At 37.3% G+C, this 16,020-nt stretch overlaps 1 protein-coding gene across 5 annotated transcripts in view; it reads left to right on the top strand.

Moving 5' to 3' along the window:
- PSD3 (pleckstrin and Sec7 domain containing 3) overlaps positions 1 to 16,020 on the top strand; it is a 688,004-nt gene that overhangs the window by 449,052 nt on the left and 222,932 nt on the right. For all 5 annotated transcript variants that reach the window (XM_044225254.1, XM_044225255.1, XM_044225257.1 and 2 more), the window contains one exon: positions 1,413 to 1,456. In XM_044225254.1, coding sequence (XP_044081189.1) covers positions 1,413 to 1,456 — 44 coding nt within the window. The remainder of the gene's footprint in view (positions 1 to 1,412; positions 1,457 to 16,020) is intronic.

Here is a 16,020-nt window from a genome sequence, read left to right as displayed (position 1 = left end):
GTCTTTGTGCCTCAGTTTACCCCTTATTTTAATTTGATGTTCTATCAGTTTTTGTATTTGAGGATACATTTTACCATGTCCTGTTAATTATGAAATGCCTCCTAATTTTTATTCGTTTCATAATTATCTGGTATTTAAATTTACTATTGTAGGGGCCCCTGGGTGGCTCACTGGGTTAAACTTACTCTTATAGCCACCCTGCAGAATTCCCACAGAGTTTGTGAAAATACTGGCTAAGGGTACATGAATTAAATCTTAAGTAATATAAAATCAGTAACCTAAATATATTTGTACTGAATCTTTGGTGACTTGAATTTCTCCAAGTCCTTCTTTGAAGGAAAACATTCCAACATCATTATAATGTTAAGATGCACATATCCTTTTCTTCAGTATGTGTTGTGTTGGTTTTATAGCTTAGAGATACGTTTGTGTTTTCTTTTACATCTTATGCAAAATTAAGAAAGCACAGATGGGAGTAACATTTTCTTGGGTGGTTGTCATAGTGGAACAACTTGATTACAAGGAGCTGATCTTATCTGGGAGAATCAGAGAGAATCAGGCTGACTGTCATTATCATTACCAAAGCTCTAAAGAAGTTTTCTGTCTTCCCTCTCCACCACTTCAAGCCTACCAGGGTAACACTTACCAATGTAAAGCACAATTATGAAGTTAGACTGATAAAAACTCCATAAGTCATTGGTATAGAAACTCTGAAATTATTCTGAGACACTTTTCCATACCCTAGGTTCAGTCCCTCTCACATGTATCTTGTTCATTAAAATCTTATGAAAACAGTTAAATTTATTACATCAATGAAAAAAGTTGGCATACTTCAGTACCCAAACTAGTGAAAATATAAGACCATATTTTGAATAAGAAAAATAGAGTACATGGTCTAATTTTAATCATATCCTAATATTTTATTGTGGTAAAATGTAACACAGTATTGTGTATCTTACTTATATAAATGCCATTTTTTACTTTGTGCAAAATCTGTTTCACCAAATGCTGTTTACCCTATGCTTATTTGCTTCACCTGTGTGTTCCTTATCTTTCAGAGTAACAGGGTGACTAACGAGGGGCTTAGGAATTGGTTGCTAACTCAGTCTAGCCTTTTGGCTTTGGTCATTTGCTGAATTAAAAATATTGAACAGAGGGGCACCTGGGTGGCTCAGTGGGTTAAAGCCTCGGGCCTTAGGCTTGGGTCATGATCTCATCAGGGTCCTGGGTTCGAGCCCTGCATCAGGCTCCCTGCTCAGCAGGGAACCTACCCCCCCCGCCCCCACCTGCCTCCCTACCTACTTGTGATCTCTCTCTCTCTGTCAAATAAATAAATAAAATCTTTTAAAAAATAAATAAAAATATTGAACAGAATGAAAAGAATAATTCCATCTTGTTTTCTCTCTTTACAGGCTCTGTACAACTCTATTAAGAATGAGAAGCTAGAATGGGCAGTGTGAGTATGCTGGCTGTCAGCTTTTTAATAAATGATTTACTTGTTCTTTTCTTACTGTCTTTCTTTATGCTTTAGAGGTGATCTTAGAGAAGGATTAAATATGCATGGCCAGTTCTCATTTCAGACCAGTGTCTAACATTGTATAAAACCTTAAGTAAACCCTGAGTACCCGTGTCTTTTTCTGTTTGCTTTTAGTCTAGTTGCCTTGCCTAGAGACAATTATCTTTTTAATGTATCCTTTTAAAAAATAGTTTTCAAAAAGAAAAGCTGATAAAATCACCTATAATCCAAAATCTAATACAAATGATTTTGGTACCATCTACTTGTTTTAATTCCCTCTTGCCTATCATTGTAGATCAAGGTTTTCCAATCTTGTATCCAATGACCCTAATTATACTAAGATACTGAAAAACTTGAGAAATGATAGATTAAATAACCTAAAAAAATATTTTTAACTGCAAAACTTCCAGGAGTTTGTACAATGCCAATATCCAAGAGAGGAATCAAATTCGCAATGTTTTCTGAACCTTTTCAACAGTGTAATGTAGTGTGTTTCAAGGTGCATACTTTGGGAGATACTATTACAGATAAATTATATCTAACCCAATGTAGACCAACCGTACTACTCTTGCTGAACTTTCTCTGATCTTACTTTCACTGCAGCACTTAGGAATTTAACTTAAAAATATTGTTAACTAAAGTTATCCATAAATTAGGTCAAAATGTTTTTTAAATAGAACTACATGTGAATTTTATTTTTGGTTTCCACTGATATTAAGCATTCATAAAATATTTTTCTACCATGTGACCTTACATAGCAGTCTGCATGAACTTAGATTTATAGAATCAGAACTTAGGGGATAAATCTTATTCTTTGATATGTACATTGGAAAAAAAAGGTTTAGCAATTGACTGCATATATCTCACACATAACAGGCTAGAATGAATTTTTTTAAAAAGTACTACTAAACTGTTTCTAGTAACTGTTAGCTCATATAGTACTGTTTTAAATTAGGGATTCAGAGTTTAATTTGGAACTAATATTTGCAAGTATATGTGGTGTGTCTATATTATATACATCATGAGACTCAAAGTGTATCATTTCAAGGAAAACTTGTTAAGATAATAAGAATTCATGGCCTACCCAAAGTAATCACTTTTGGACTTATCTCTAATGAACGAAAGTGGGTTTCTTAGGAAAATTTCATAAATAATATACTTAGAATCTTGCTAAAATATTAAAGGCATATCCTGACCTAAGTAGAGTAACTCCTGTAGTGAAATTTAATAAAAATGAAGTATAAATACATTCATACTAAGGGAGAGAATATTTTTCTTTTATTAAGCTATTTTAAAAACCAAATAAATGTACCCATGAGGATATGTTTTGTAAATCCAAATTCTTTTTCTTTCTGTTTTTTATTTCTGGTTTTTAATTTTTTATTTTTTAAAAACATATATTTTTATCCCCAGAGGTACAGGTCTGTGAATCGCCAGGTTTACACACTTCACAGCACTCACCAAAGCACATACCCTCCCCAATGTCCATAACCCCACCCCCCTTCTCCCAACCCCATTCCCCCCAGCAACCCTCAGTTTGTTTTGTGAGATTAAGAGTCACTTATGGTTTGTCTCCCTCCCAATCCCATCTTGTTTCATTTATTCTTCTCCTACCCACTCAAGCCCCCATGTTACATCACCACTTCCTCGTATCAGGGAGATCATATGATAGTTGTCTTTCTTCCCTTGACTTATTTCACTAAGCATGATACGCTCTAGTTCCATCCACGTTGTGGCAAATGGCAAGATTTCATTTCTTTTGATGGCTGTGTAGTATTCCATTGTGCATATATACCACATCTTCTTGATCCATTCATCTGTTGATGGACATCTAGGTTCTTTCCATAGTTTGGCTATTGTGGACATTGCTGCTATAAACATTCAGGTGCACATGCCCCTTCAGATCACTATGTTTGTATCTTTAGGGTAAATACCCAGTAGTGCAATTGCTGGATCATAGGGGAGTTCTATTTTCTTTTTTTTTTTTTTTTTTTTAAGATTTTTATTCATTTATTTGACAGAGAGAGATCACACGTAGGCAGAGACGCAGGCAGAGAGAGAGGAGGAAGCAGGCTCCGGGTCGACCAGAGAGCCTGATGCAGGACTCGATCCCAGGACCCTGGAATCACGACCCGAGCCGAAGGCAGAGGCTCAACCCACCGAGCCACCCAGGTGCCCCCGGGGAGTTCTATTTTCAACATTTTGAGGAAACTCCATCTGTTTTCCAGAGTGGTTGCACCAGTTTGCATCCCACCAACAGTGTAGGAGGGTTCCCCTTTCTCCGCATCCTCGCCAGCATCTGTCACTTCCTGACTTGTTGATTTTAGCCATTCAGACTGGTGTGAGATGATATCTCATTGTGGTTTTGATTTGTATTTCCCTGATGCCAAGTGATATGGAGCACTTTTTCATGTATCTATTGGCCATCTGGATGTCTTCTTTGAAGAAATGTCTGTTCATGTCCTCTGCCCATTTTTTGATTGAATTATTTGTTCTTTGGGTGTTGAGTTTGCTAAGTTCTTTGTAGATTTTGGACACTAGTCCTTTATCTGATATGTCGTTTGCAAATATCTTCTCTCATTCTGTCAGTTGTCTTTTGATTTTGTTAACTGTTTCCTTTGCTGTGCAAAAGCTTTTGATCTTGATGAAATCCCAATGGTTCATTTTTGTCCTTGCTTCCCTTGCCTTTGGCGATGTTCCTAGGAAGATGTTGCTGTGGCTGAGGTTGAAGAGGTTGCTGCCTGTGTTCTCCTCAAGGATTTTGATGGATTCCTTTCTCACATTGAGGTCCTTCATCCATTTTGAGTCTATTTTTGTGTGTGGTGTAAGGAAATGGTCCAATTTCATTTTTCTGCATGTGGCTGTCCAATTTTCCCAACACCATTTATTGAAGAGGCTGTCTTTTTTCCATTGGACGTTCTTTCCTGCTTTGTCGAAGATTAGTTGACCATAGAGTTGAGGGTCTATTTCTGGGCTCTCTATTCTGTTCCATTGATCTATGTGTCTGTTTTTGTGCCAGTACCATGCTGCCTTGATGATGACAGCTTTGAAATAGAGCTTGAAGTCCGGAATTGTGATGCCACCAACTTTAGCTTTCTTTTTCAATATTCCTTTGGCTCTTCGAGGTCTTTTCTGGTTCCATACAAATTTTAGGATTATTTGTTCCATTTCTTTGAAAAAGATGGATGGTACTTTGATAGGAATTGCATTAAATGTGTAGATTGCTTTAGGTAGCATAGACATTATTCTTCCAATCCAGGAGCATGGAACGTTTTTCCATTTCGTTGTGTCTTCCTCAATTTCTTTCATGAGTACTTTATAGTTTTCTGAGTATAGATTCTTAGCCTCTTTGGTTATGTTTATACCTAGGTATCTTATGGTTTGGGGTGCAATTGTAAATGGGATTGACTCCTTAATTTCTCTTTCTTCTGTCTTGTTGTTGGTGTAGAGAAATGCAACTGATTTCTGTGCATTGATTTTATATCCTGACACTTTACTGAATTCCTGTACAAGTTCTAGCAGTTTTGGAGTGGAGTCTTTTGGGTTTTCCACATATAGTATCATATCATCTGCAAAGAGTGATAATTTGACTTCTTCTTTGCCGATTTGGATGCCTTTAATTTCCTTTTGTTGTCTGATTGCTGAGGCTAGGACTTTTAGGACTATGTTGAATAGCAGTGGTGATAATGAACATCCCTGCCGTGTTCCTGACCTTAGCGAAAAAGCTTTCAGTTTTTCTCCATTGAGAATGATATTTGCGGTGGGTTTTCCATAGATGGCTTTGATAATGTTGAGGTATGTGCCCTCTATCCCTACACTTTGAAGAGTTTTGATCAGGCAGGGATGCTATACTTTGTCAAATGCTTTTTCAGCACCTATTGAGAGTATCCTATGGTTCTTGTTCTTTCTTTTATTAATGTATTATATCACATTGATTGCTTTATGGATGTTGAACCAACCTTGCAGCCCTAGAATAAATCCCACTTGGTCGTGATGAATAATACTTTTAATGTACTGTTGGATCCTATTGGCTAGTATTTTGGTGAGAATTTTCGCATCTGTGTTCATCAAGGATATTGGTCTAGAGCTCTCTTTTTGATGGGATCCTTGTCTGGCTTTGGGATCAAGGCGATGCTCGCCTCATAAAATGAGTTTGGAAGTTTTCCTTCCATTTCTATTTTTTGGAACAGTTTCAGGAGAATAGGAATTAGTTCTTCTTTAAATGTTTGGTAGAATTCCCCCAGGAAGCCGTCTGGCCCTGGGCTTTTGTTTGTTTGGAGATTTTTAATGACTGTTTCAATCTCCTTACTGGTTATGGCTCTGTTCAGGCTTTCTATTTCTTCCTGGTTCAGTGGTGGTAGTTTATGTTTCTAGGAATGCATCCATTTCTTCCAGATTGTCAAATTTGGTGGCGTAGAGTTGCTCATCGTATGTTCTTATAATAGTTTGTATTTCTTTGGTGTTAGTTGTGATCTCTCCTCTTTCATTCATGATTTTATTTATTTGGGTCCTTTCTCTTTTCTTTTTGATATGTCTGGCCAGGGGTTTATCAATTTTATTAATTCTTTCAAAGAACCAGCTCCTAGTTTTGTTGATTTGTCTATTGTTTCTTTGGTTTCTATTTCATTGATTTCTGCTCTGATCTTTATGATTTCTCTTCTCCTGCTGGTTTAGGGTTTCTTTCTTGTTCTTTCTCCAGCTTCTTTAGGTGTAGGGTTAGGTTGTGTACCTGAGACCTTTCTTGTTTCTTGAGAAAGGCTTGTACCGCTATATATTTTCCTCTCAGGACTGCCTTTGTTGTGTCCCACAGATTTTGAACTGTTGTATTTTCATTATCATTTGTTTCCATGATTTTTTTCAATTCTTCTTTAATTTCCCGGTTGACCCATTCATTCTTTAGAAGGATGCTGTTTAGTCTCCATGTATTTGGGTTCTTTCCAAACTTCCTCTTGTGGTTGAGTTCTAGCTTCAGAGCATTGTAGTCTGAAAATATGCAGGGAATGATCCCAATCTTTAGATACCGGTTGAGTCCTGATTTAGGACCGAGGATGTGATCTATTATGGAGAATGTTCCATGTGCACTAGAAAAGAATGTGTATTCTGTTGCTTTGGGATGAAATGTTCTGAATATATCTGTGATGTCCATCTGGTCCAGTGTGTCATTAAGGCCTTTATTTCCCTGTTGATCTTTTGCTTGGATGATCAGTAGGGGAGTGTTAAAGCCCCCTACTGGGGCGCCTGGGTGGCTCAGTGGGTTAAAGCCTCTGCCTTCGGGTCAGGTCATGATCTCAGGCTCCTGGGATCGAGCCCCGCATCGGGCTCTCTGCTCAGCGGGGAGCCTGCTTCCTTCTGCCTCTCTGCCTACTTGTGATCTCTGTCTGTCAAATAAAAAATAAAATCTTTGGGCGCCTGGGTGGCTCAGTGGGTTAAGCCACTGCCTTCGGCTCAGGTCATGATCTCAGGGTCCTGGGATCGAGTCCTGCATCGGGCTCTCTGCTCAGCAGGGATCCTGCTTCCTCCTCTCTCTCTCTGCCTGCCTCTCTGCCCACTTGTAATCTCTCTCTGTCAAATAAATAAATAAAATCTTTAAAAAAATTAAAATAAAATCTTTAAAGTCCCCTACTATTATTGTATTATTGTTGATGTGTTTCTTTGATATTGTTATTAATTGGTTTATGTAGTTGGCTGCTCACACGTTGGGGGCATAGATATTTAAAATTGTTAGATCTTCTTGTTGGACATACCCTTTGAGTATGATATAGTGTCCTTCCTCATCTCTTATTATAGTCTTTGGCTTAAAATCTAATTGATCTGATAGAAGGATTGCCACTCCTGCTTTCTTCTGATGTCCTTTAGCATGGTAAATTCTTTTCCACCCCCTCACTTTAAATCTGGAGGTGTCTTTGGGCTTAAAATGAGTTTCTTGGTGCAACATATAGATGGGTTTTGTTTTTTTATCCATTCTGATACCCTGTGTCTTTTGTTTGGGGCATTTAGCCCATTAGCATTCAGGGCAACTATTGAGAGATACGAATTTAGTGCCATTGTATTGCCTGTAAGGTGACTGTTACTGTATATTGTCTCTGTTCCTTTCTGATCTACCACTTGTAGGCTCTCTCTTTGCTTAGAGGACCCCTTTCAATATTTCCTGTAGAGCTGGTTTGGTGTTTGCAAATTCTTTCTTTTTGTTCTGGAAGCTTTTAATCTCTCCTTCTATTTTCAATGATAGCCTAGCTGGATATAGTATTCTTGGCTGCATGTTTTTCTCGTTTAGTTCTCTGAATATATCATGCTAGCTCTTTCTGACCTGCCAGGTCTCTGTGGATACGTCTGCTGCCAATCTAATATTTTTACCATTGTATGTTACAGACTTCTTTTCCCGGGCTGCTTTCAGGATTTGCTCTTTGTCACTAAGACTTGTAAATTTTACTATTAGGTGACAGGGCCTATTAGGTGTGGGCCTGTTCTTAATGATTTTGAGGGGCGTTCTCTGAACCTCCTGAATTTTGATGCTCGTTCCCTTTGCCATATTGGGGAAATTCTCCCCAATAATTCTCTCCAGTATACCTTCTGCTCCCCTCTCTCTTTCTTCTTCTTCTGGAATCCCAATTATTCTAATGTTGTTTCGTCTTATGGTGTCACTTATCTCTCGAATTCACCCCTCGTGGTCCAGTAGCTGTTTGTCCCTCTTTCACTCTGCTTCTTTATTCTCTGTCATTTGGTCTTCTATATCGCTAATTCTTTCTTCTGCCTTATTTATCCTAGCAGTGAGAGCCTCCATTTTTGATTGAACTTCATTAATAGCTTTTTTGATTTCAACTTGGTTAGATTTTAGTTCTTTTATTTCTCCAGAAAGGGCTTTTATATCTCCCAAGAGGGTTTCTCTAATATCTTCCATGCCTTTTTCGAGCCTGGCTAGAACCTTGAGAATTGTCATTCTGAACTCTAGGTCTGACATATTACCAATGTCTGTATTGAGTAGGTCCCTAGCCTTCGGTACTGTCTCTTGTTCTTATTTTTGTGATAAATTTTTCCACCTTGTCATTTTGTCCAGATAAGAGTATATGAAGGAGCAAGTAAAATACTAAAAGGGTGGCAACAACCCCAGGAAAATATGCTTTAACCAAATCAGAAGAGATTCCAAATCGTGAGGGGGAGAAAGGGGATAAAAAGAGGTTCAAAAAGAAAGAAAGAAAAAAAAAAAAGAAATAAAAAAAGAAAACGAATAATAAAAGTATAAAAAAGAAAAATATATATTAGATAAACTAGTTTAAAAACGTTAAAAAAGGAAAGGGTAAAAGTTAAAAAAATTTTAGCATAATAGAAAAAAAATGAAAAATAAAAAAATTAAATTAACTGCAAGACTGAAAAATCACAGGGAGAAAGCCATGAGTTCGTGCTTTGCTTTCTTCTCCTCTGGAATTCTGCTGCTCTCCTTGAAACTGCACTCCTTGGTAGGTGAACTTGGTCTTGGCTGGATTCTTGTTGATCTTCTGGGGGCGGGGCCTGTTGTAGTGATTCTCAAGTGTCTTTGCCCCAGGTGTAATTGCACCGCCCTTACCTGGGGCCTGGCTGAGTAATCCCCTCGGGTTTGCTTTCAGGAGCTTTTGTTCCCTGAGCGCTTTCCGTAGAGTTCCGGAGGACGGAAATACAAATGGCGGCCTCCTGGTCTCCGGCCCGGAGGAGCCAAGAGCCTGGGGCCCCACTCCTCAGTGCGCCCTCAGAGAACAGCGCCCAGTAACTCCCGTCTGCCTGACCTCCGGCCGCGCTCTGAGCTCACCAAGCCTGCAGCCGGTTCAAGGTAACCCCAAGCTGTGAGCTCACTGTCGGCTCTGTCTCTGTAGCCGGCTTTCCCGTTCCAATACCTGCAAGCTCTGCGACACTCAGACACCCCCGATCCTTCTGTGACCCTGCGGGACCTGAGGCAATGCTGACCCCGTGTGGGCTTCTCCCCGGTTTAGCCTCTGGAGCGATGTCCCTCAGCGGAACAGACTTTTAAAAGTCCTGATTTTGTGCTCCGTTGCTTCCCTGCTTGCTGGGAGCCGGCCCCTTCCCCCGGGGTTTATCTTCCTGTCGCTTTGGATTCACTTCTCCGCCAGTCCTACCTTTCAGAAAGTGGTTGTTTTTCTGTTTCTAGAATTGCTGTTCTTCTCTTCGATCTGCCGATGGATTTGCAGGTGTTTGCAATCTTTAGATAAGCTATCTAGCTGATCTCCTGCTAGCTGAAGTAGTCTCAGTCTGCTACTTCTCCACCATCTTGACTCCTCTCCCCTGTAAATCCAAATTCTTGATATATTACAATTTGTTACAGTAGGTTTTATATATATATTATGCATAATGGAAATTTGGTGTAAGAAAGTACCTCTTTCTTAATGTCAGTGTAGTTAACATAGAATGTTATATTAGTTTCAAGTGTACAATATAGTGATTCAGCTATTCTGTGTTACCCAGTGCTCTTCATGATAAGTGTAGTCTTTTTCTTTTTTTTAAAGATTTATTTATTTATTTGAGAAAGAGACAGTGAGAGAGAACATGAGCGAGTAGAAGGTCAGAGGGAGAAGCAGACTCCCCATGGAGCTGGGAGACTGATGTGGGACTATATCCCGGGACTCCAGGATCATGACCTGAGCCGAAGGCAGTCGTCCAACCAACCGAGCCACCCAGGCGCCCCGCCATGATAAGTGTAGTCTTAATCCCCTTCACCTATTGCCCATTCCCCCAATTCACCTCCACTCTGTGAACCACCAGTTTGTCCTCTGTAGTTTAGTCTTGGTTTTGGCTTTTTTTTTTCTTTGTTCATTTGTTTTATTTCTTAAATTCCATACATGAGTGAAAGCATATGGTATTTGACTTTCTTTGACTGCCTTATTTCACTCAACATTGTAGCTGAGTAGTTCCATCTATGTCATCACAAGAGGAAGACTTTATTTGTTTTTTATGTCTGAGGACTATATATACCACATCTTCTTTATCTTTCATCTATCGATGGATGCTGGGGCTGCTTCCTTATCTTGGCTATTGTAAATAATGGTGCAATAAACATAGGAATGCACATATCTTTTTGATTTAGTGTTTTTTGTATTCTTTGGGTAAATACCCAGTAGTAGAATTAGTAGATCATATGGTAATTCTGTATTTAATTTTTTGAGGAACCGCCATACCATTCTCCACAGTGACTGCACCAGTTTGCATTTCCACCAACAGTGCAGAAGGATTCTTTTATCTCCACAACCTCTCTGAAATTTGTTTCTTGAGTTTTTTAGCCGTTCTGACAGGTGGGAGGTGATGTCTCATTGCAGTTTTAATTTGCATTTCCCTGATGATAGGAAAGTGTCTTATCTTGAGCCCAGTCCATGGATGAGCATGGAAGTCTACCGAAGAACTGAATTCTTCTGTGTGCCTCTTGTCATTCTAGAGAGCATTATGTTCAGGAGCCCAAAATCCAGAATCAGGTAGATTTGGGTTTGAATTCCAGCTCTTCCATGTACTAGCTGGGTCACTGGTCATGCCTCTTTGCCTCAGTTTCCTCTTTTATATGGGGAACGATTACTGAATCTCTTATAATCCTCAGGATCACACTATAAAATGTCCTAAAACATTAAATATAAAGCAGTAGTGAAAGCAGTGAAAAGCATGAGAGGAGTCAAAGATAAGGTAGAAGCCAAAACCTAAGTAAGTAGGGAAATACTGGTGTTGCTACCAGAAATGGAGAGTATATGACAAAGTTCAGAGACAGATGATAAAGGCTAAATGGAGTGGAAAGGTCCTGTAGGAAAGTGAAAATGTTGAATTGAAACTTGGGAAAGAGGTCAGAGCTATATAAGTACTTGGGAAAATCTTTTACAGGTATGTCAGATGAATACTTTATCCAGCAAGACTGACATTCAAAGTGAAGTTTTAAGAATGAATAAAGATTGCTGAGAAAAGGACCTTAGTGAAAGAAAGCAATTCTAAGTGCTATCTCTGAGAAGTACCAACATTAATAAATAACGGGACAAAAATGAGTTAGAGAAAATATGATTGGAGTGGCACACGAAGAATTGGCTGAGAACAGTGTTCTATATAATTATATACATGTACATACTCATTTATCAAGGAAAAGTTTTATATTCTTTATCTACAGAATCATATAAATTGATATATAGCTGAATTTTCTAAAGTGTGTTCTACGGAACATTAGTTTTAGTAGCTGTTAAAAGGTACTTTATGATCAAAATAGGACTGAGTAACCCCATTTTTTAACTGGATTATTTTTTGTTTTTTGGGTGTGAGTTTTATAAATTCTTAATATATTTTAGAGACTAGCTGTTTATTAGAAATGTCAGTTGCAAACATCTTGCCCATTCTGTAGCTTTTTATTTAGTTTTCTTAGTTGTTTCTTTGCTATGCTGAAGCTTTTTGTTTTGATGTAGTTCCAGTAGACTATATTTGCTTTTATCGCATCAGGAGACATATCTAGACAGATGTTGCTATAGCCAGTGTCAGAGAAATTACTACCTATGTTCTCTTCTAGGGCTTTTATGGAGTCAGATCTCACATTTAACTCTTAATCCATTTTGAATTCATTTCTGTGTATGGTTTAGAAAAGTGGTCTAGTTTCATTCTTTCACATATTGCTGTCAAGTTTTCTCAACACCATTTGTTGAAGAGGCTGTCCTTTTTTCAAAAACATCATGCTTTGTTGAAGATTCATTGATCATATGATTGTGGGCTTATTTCTGGGACTTTATTCTATTCCATTTTCTATGTGTCTGTTTTTGTGCCAGTGCCATACTGTTCTGATCACTACAGCTTTGTAATATAACCTGAAGTCCAGAATTGTGATGCCTCCTGCTTTGCTTTGCTTTGCTTTTTTAAGGTTGCTTTGGCTTTGCTTTGCTTTTTTAAGGTTGCTTTGGCTATCTGGAGTCTTTTGTGGTTCCATACAAATTTTAAGATCACTGAAGTTCTATGAAAAATGCTTTTGGTATTTTGATGGAATTGCATTATATGTATAATTTGCTGTAGATAGTATAGGCATTTTAACAACATCAGTTCTTCCGATCCAATGGAAGAGAGAGCATGGATTCTCTTTCTGTTTCTTTGCATCAACCTGAATTTCTTTCATCGGTGTGTTACAGTTTCAATGTACAGGTCTTCTTCACCTTTTTGGTTAAGTTTATTCCGAGGTATCTCCTTATTTTTCATGCTATTGTAAGTGGGATTGTTTTCTTAATTTCACTTTCTATTACTTTGTTATTGGTGCACAGAAATGCAATAGATTTCGTGTTGATTTTGTATCCTATGAATTTACTGAATTTGTTTATCAATTCTAGAAGGTTTTGGTGGAGCCTTTTGGGTTTTCTATCTAGAGTATGACATCTACAAATAGCCAAAGTTTTATTTCTTCCTTACCAATTTGGATGTCTTTTATTTCTTTTTGTTGTGTGATTGCTGTGGCTACAGCTTGGGAGTACCATGTTAAATAAAAGCAGTGAGAGTAGATACCCTTTTCTTATTCTTGACATTAGGGGAAAAGCTCTCAATTTTTCCTCATTTAGGATGACTGCAGGTGCTTCATATCAGGCCTTTATTATTTTGAGGTATGTTCCCTCTAACCCTACTTTGTTGAGAGTTTTTATCATGAATTGCACTTTAGTTCAAATGCTTTTTCTGCAGATATTGAAAGGTTCTTATCCTTTCTCTTAATGATGTGATGTATTACATTGATTTGTCAATAATTAACCACTTTTCATCCCAATATTAAATCCCACTTAACATTGATGAATGATTTTTGTTGGATGCGGTTTACCAGCATTTTGTTGAGGATTTTTGCATGTATGTTCTTCAGAGATATTGGACTGTAGTTCTCTTTTTTTATTGTGTCTTTATCTGGTTTTGGTATGAGGGTAATGCTGTTCTCATAGAATGAATATGGAAGTTTTCTTTCCTCTTGTATTTCTTGGGAGCATTTGAGAAAATAGGTATTAACTCTTCCATTAATGTTGGTAGAATTCAGCAGTGAAGCTTTGATCCTAGACTTTTTTTATTGGGAGTTTATTGATTACTGATTCAGTTACATAGCTGGTAATAGATTTGGTCAAATTTTCTTTCTCCTGCTTTAGTTCTGATAGGTAATATGTGTCTAGGAATTTATCCATTTCTTCTAGGTTGTCCAATGTGTTGACATAATAGTTTTTCATAATTTTCTCTTATAGTTGTTTGTATTTCTCTGGTGTTGGTTGTTACTTCTCCTCTTTCATTTCTGGTTTTGTTTGAGCCCTCTCATCCTCTTTCTCTCTTTTGATTACTTTGGCTAGAGTTTCATCAATTCTTTGATCATTTGGAAGAACCAGCTTCTTCTTCATTGATCTGTTCTGTTGGGTTTTTTTTTAGTTGGTATATCATTTATTTCTGCCATAATCTTTATTATGTCCTTCCTTCTGCTTGTTCTGGGTTTAGTTTATTGTTTTTTTTTTTTCTCTACCCAATTAGGTATAAGGTTAGGTTTTTTATTTGAGATTTTTCTTGCTTTCTGAGATAGACTGTATTACTATAAGTTTCTCTCTTAGAACTGCTTTTGCTGCATTCCAGTGATTGTATATCATTATGTTTTTATTTCTGTTTTTCTCCACGTAATTTTTAATTTTTTTCTGATTTCATGGTTGACCCATTCATTGTTTAATAGCATGATAATTAACCTCCATGTATTTGTGCTCTTTAGAGATTTTTTTTCTTGTAGTTGATATCTAATTTCATAGCATTATAATTAAATTTCTTGACACTTGTTTTTTGGCCTAATGTGTGGTCTATCTTGAGAATGTTCCATGTACACTTGAAAAGAATGTGTTCTGTTGTTTTAGGATGGAATATTCTGAACATATCTTTTATATCCATCTGGCCCAGTTTGTCATCCAAAGCCATTGTTGCCTTGTTTGCTTTCTGTTTCTATGATCTGTTCATTGATGTAAATGCAGAGTTAAAAATCCTCTACTATTATATCAATATTGATTTGTTTCTTCACATTTGTTATTAACTATCTTATGTATAGTATTTACAATTGTTATATCTTATTGTTGGATTGTCCTCTTATGATTGTCTTTGTTTTGAAGTCTGCTTTGTCCGATTTAAGTATTACTACCCCAGTTTTCTTTTGACATCCATTTACATGATAAGTGTTTCTCCATCCCCTCACTTTCAATTTGCAGGTGGCTTTAGAAATGAGTCTCTTACAGGGCATATAAATGGGTCATGTCTTTTTGTCTATTTCACAACCCTTTATCTTTTGATTGGAGCATTCACTCCATTTACATTCAGAGTAATATCAATAAAATATGTATTTATTGCTGTTTTGTTACTTGATTTGTGTTTGTTTTCTACTTCTTCTCAGACTCTTTCTTCTCTTGCTCTCTACTCTCATGATTTTCTGACTTTCTTTACCGGTGTTCTTGGATTTCTTTCTTTTCATTTTTGATTGTGGTTAACATGGGGTTTATATATAACATCTGAATATAGCTGTCTATGTTAAGTTGATGATCACTTAAATTTGAACCCATTCTTTACTCTCCCCCCTACCTATGTTTTAGATATATGGTGTAATACTTCACACCCACTTGATGCCCTTTGACTGACTTTTACTTTTATACTTATTGTTACTGTTTTTCCTTCTTTTCTTACTCGTACTTTCAGTCTTTCTTTTCCAATCAAAGAGTCCTTTTTAACATTTCCAATAGGGCTGGTTTGGTGGTCATGAACTCCTTTACCTTTTGTTTGAGAAACTGTTTATCTCTCCTTCTGTTCTGCATGATAGCCTTTCGGGAAAGAGTGTTCCTGGCTGCAGATTTTTTCCTTTGAACATATCATGCCACTCTCTTCTGGCCTGCCAAGTTTCTGCTGAAAAACCCACTAATAGTCTTATGGGGTTTCCCTTCTATATAACTGTTTTCTTTTCTCTTGTTGATTTTAAAATTCTCTCTTTATCACTAGTTTTTGTCAGTTGATTACTCTGTGTCTTGGTGTGGACCTCCATAGGCTGATTTTGTTGAGGGATCTCTGCCTACTAGATATTGATAGTTCCTTCCCCAGATTCAGGAAGTTGTCAACTATTATTTCATCAGGTAAGTTTTCTGACCCCCTTTCTCTTCTGGGATCCATATAATGAGAATGTTATTATGCTTGATGGAGTCACTGAGTTCCCTAAAATTATTCTCATTTTGCATATTTTTTTCTCTCAGTTTTTCAGCTCAATTACTTTCCATTATTCTGTTCTCCAGGTTGCTGATTCATTCCTCTGATTCCTTTAGCCCACTATTTATTTCATCTAGTGTATTTTTAATTTCATTTATTGTGTTTTTCATCTCTGATGTGTTCTTTTTCATGTTCTTTATCTCTTTGATAAGGTTTTCACTGTTGTCTTCCACTCTTGTCAAGTCCATTGAGTATCTTTTTGATCATTAAATTCCTTATCAGGCAGGCATATTACTTACATCCATTTTGCTTAGGTCTCTTGCTATGGTTTTGTCCTG

This window comes from Neovison vison, chromosome 11 (assembly GCF_020171115.1).
Source record: "Neovison vison isolate M4711 chromosome 11, ASM_NN_V1, whole genome shotgun sequence".
Taxonomy (NCBI): Eukaryota; Metazoa; Chordata; class Mammalia; order Carnivora; family Mustelidae; genus Neogale; species Neogale vison.
The sequence above is the reverse complement of the archived record's forward strand: the minus strand, read 5'-3'. Positions and strand labels throughout refer to the sequence as shown.